The sequence below is a fragment of the Vespa velutina genome, chromosome 23 (assembly GCF_912470025.1).
Source record: "Vespa velutina chromosome 23, iVesVel2.1, whole genome shotgun sequence".
Classification (NCBI taxonomy): Eukaryota; Metazoa; Arthropoda; class Insecta; order Hymenoptera; family Vespidae; genus Vespa; species Vespa velutina.
The window spans coordinates 1,335,001-1,336,609 of NC_062210.1; the positions used below are offsets into that span (position 1 = coordinate 1,335,001).

The 1,609-nt window shown below is 26.0% G+C and overlaps 1 protein-coding gene across 2 annotated transcripts in view; it reads right to left on the minus strand.

Annotated features, from left to right (window-relative positions):
• LOC124956725 (coiled-coil domain-containing protein 6) overlaps window positions 1-1,141 on the minus strand; it is a 3,636-nt gene extending 2,495 nt beyond the window's left edge. Inside the window, exons 1-2 of one of the 2 annotated variants that reach the window (XM_047512902.1) lie at window positions 674-1,141; window positions 1-71 (exon numbers count right to left, since the gene is read on the minus strand). The exon at window positions 1-71 is cut by the window's left edge and continues 470 nt beyond it. In XM_047512902.1, coding sequence (XP_047368858.1) covers window positions 1-71; window positions 674-895 — 293 coding nt within the window. In that variant the 5' untranslated portion in view covers window positions 896-1,141. The remainder of the gene's footprint in view (window positions 72-673) is intronic. The other variant, XM_047512904.1, reaches the window with a different exon arrangement.
• Window positions 1,142-1,609: the final 468 nt, after the last annotated feature.

Consider the following 1,609-nt stretch of genomic DNA (forward strand, 5'->3'; position numbering starts at 1 on the left):
TTCTTAAGCGCCTGTATCTTTTTTAACAACGTATTACTTATAAATTCTTCTTCTTGTTCCGCTTTAGCTTGCTAAAAAGAACAAAGCCACGATAATGAAATAAACTTTACGGTAAAAGAATTAATTATATTCTCTATCATTCACTTTTAATTTATATATCTGATTCATCCATTTTCTCTAACTATTTTCTATAATCCTTATTATATACATATATCATTCAATGACACAAAAGATGATTATAATAAGACCAACAACCATATTGTTTTGTCTCTATAAAAAATATATCAAACTAACAAATATATATATATATATATATATATATATATATATATATACTCATAAAGCTTAATAAATACTTCAAATATAATTTAAAACATTCCTATCGAAGTGACAAATGATATTTTATAATTTTTATAAAAATCATACATTAAGAAAATACTTAGAAACGTACAACAGGTTAGATCATAGAAATATACATTGAAAAGGAAATATTTTTTTTAGAAAAATTCAAATTTGTTTCCATCAATATATATATATACATATATATATATATATATACATATGTATAAATGTATATGTGTATGTATATATATATATATATATATATATATATATATATATATAAAGGAGATATTAAGTTTCAAAAGAAAAACGAAACATAAAAGAAACTTACTATAATGACAGAAGCTTGACGAAGGCTACGATTCTCTTCCTGGAGTGCCTTTACTCGCAATTTATACGTTTCGAGTTCAACTTTAAGAACACGATTATGCTGTTGAAGCGATTCAATTCTTTTTTGTAATTGTTCACGAGAAATAGGAGAGGGTGGCATCATAATCGGACCACCGTCGATTGAACTCGAGTCGCTTTCGGATGCGCTATCACGGTCAGCCATTTTTCTCGGGTTAGAGAAATTATTCAAAAAATACAACCTAGAGAATATTTTTCATTTCACAAAAAACCATTTACTAAAAAGAACGTCCTTTACCCTTGTCAATTATATTTTATTGAACTTACGAACTTCAATACTTTACAATGAAAAAACTGACTAATATTCTGCGACTATACCGCACGAAACATGTGCTTTAAACCGAAACAAATCAGCTGTTTCGTCTTTCACCGACTATTTAAAAAAAGGTGTGGGCGCGTCGGCGAGCTCGCTGCGCACTGCAGAATTCATTAAGGTTATTTTTCATGAAATCTCGAGACGATGATCAACGATAGACAATGAAATTATATTTTTCAAATCCAAAAACTTTTTGCATTTATTCATTAAAATGATATGACAAAAATATTAAAATATGAAATAAATCAAATAGTCAAAAAAAAAAAAAACATTAAAACAAAATATTTTTGTTAAAGTATTATTCTCATTGGACGACTGCGTATTCTCTAATTATTTTTATTATATCGTCTTTTAGTTTTTATTTCACGTTACGTTTCTTTGCTTTTTCTTTTTTTTTCTCTTTCTTTTTTTGTTATAAATTGATTAAAACATTTTTAATAGAAATAATAAAATATGTGAAACATTGCGAGAAGATTATTAAAAGACTATTTTCATTGGACAACTAATGTATTCACCAATCATTTTCAATTAATATTATGTAAT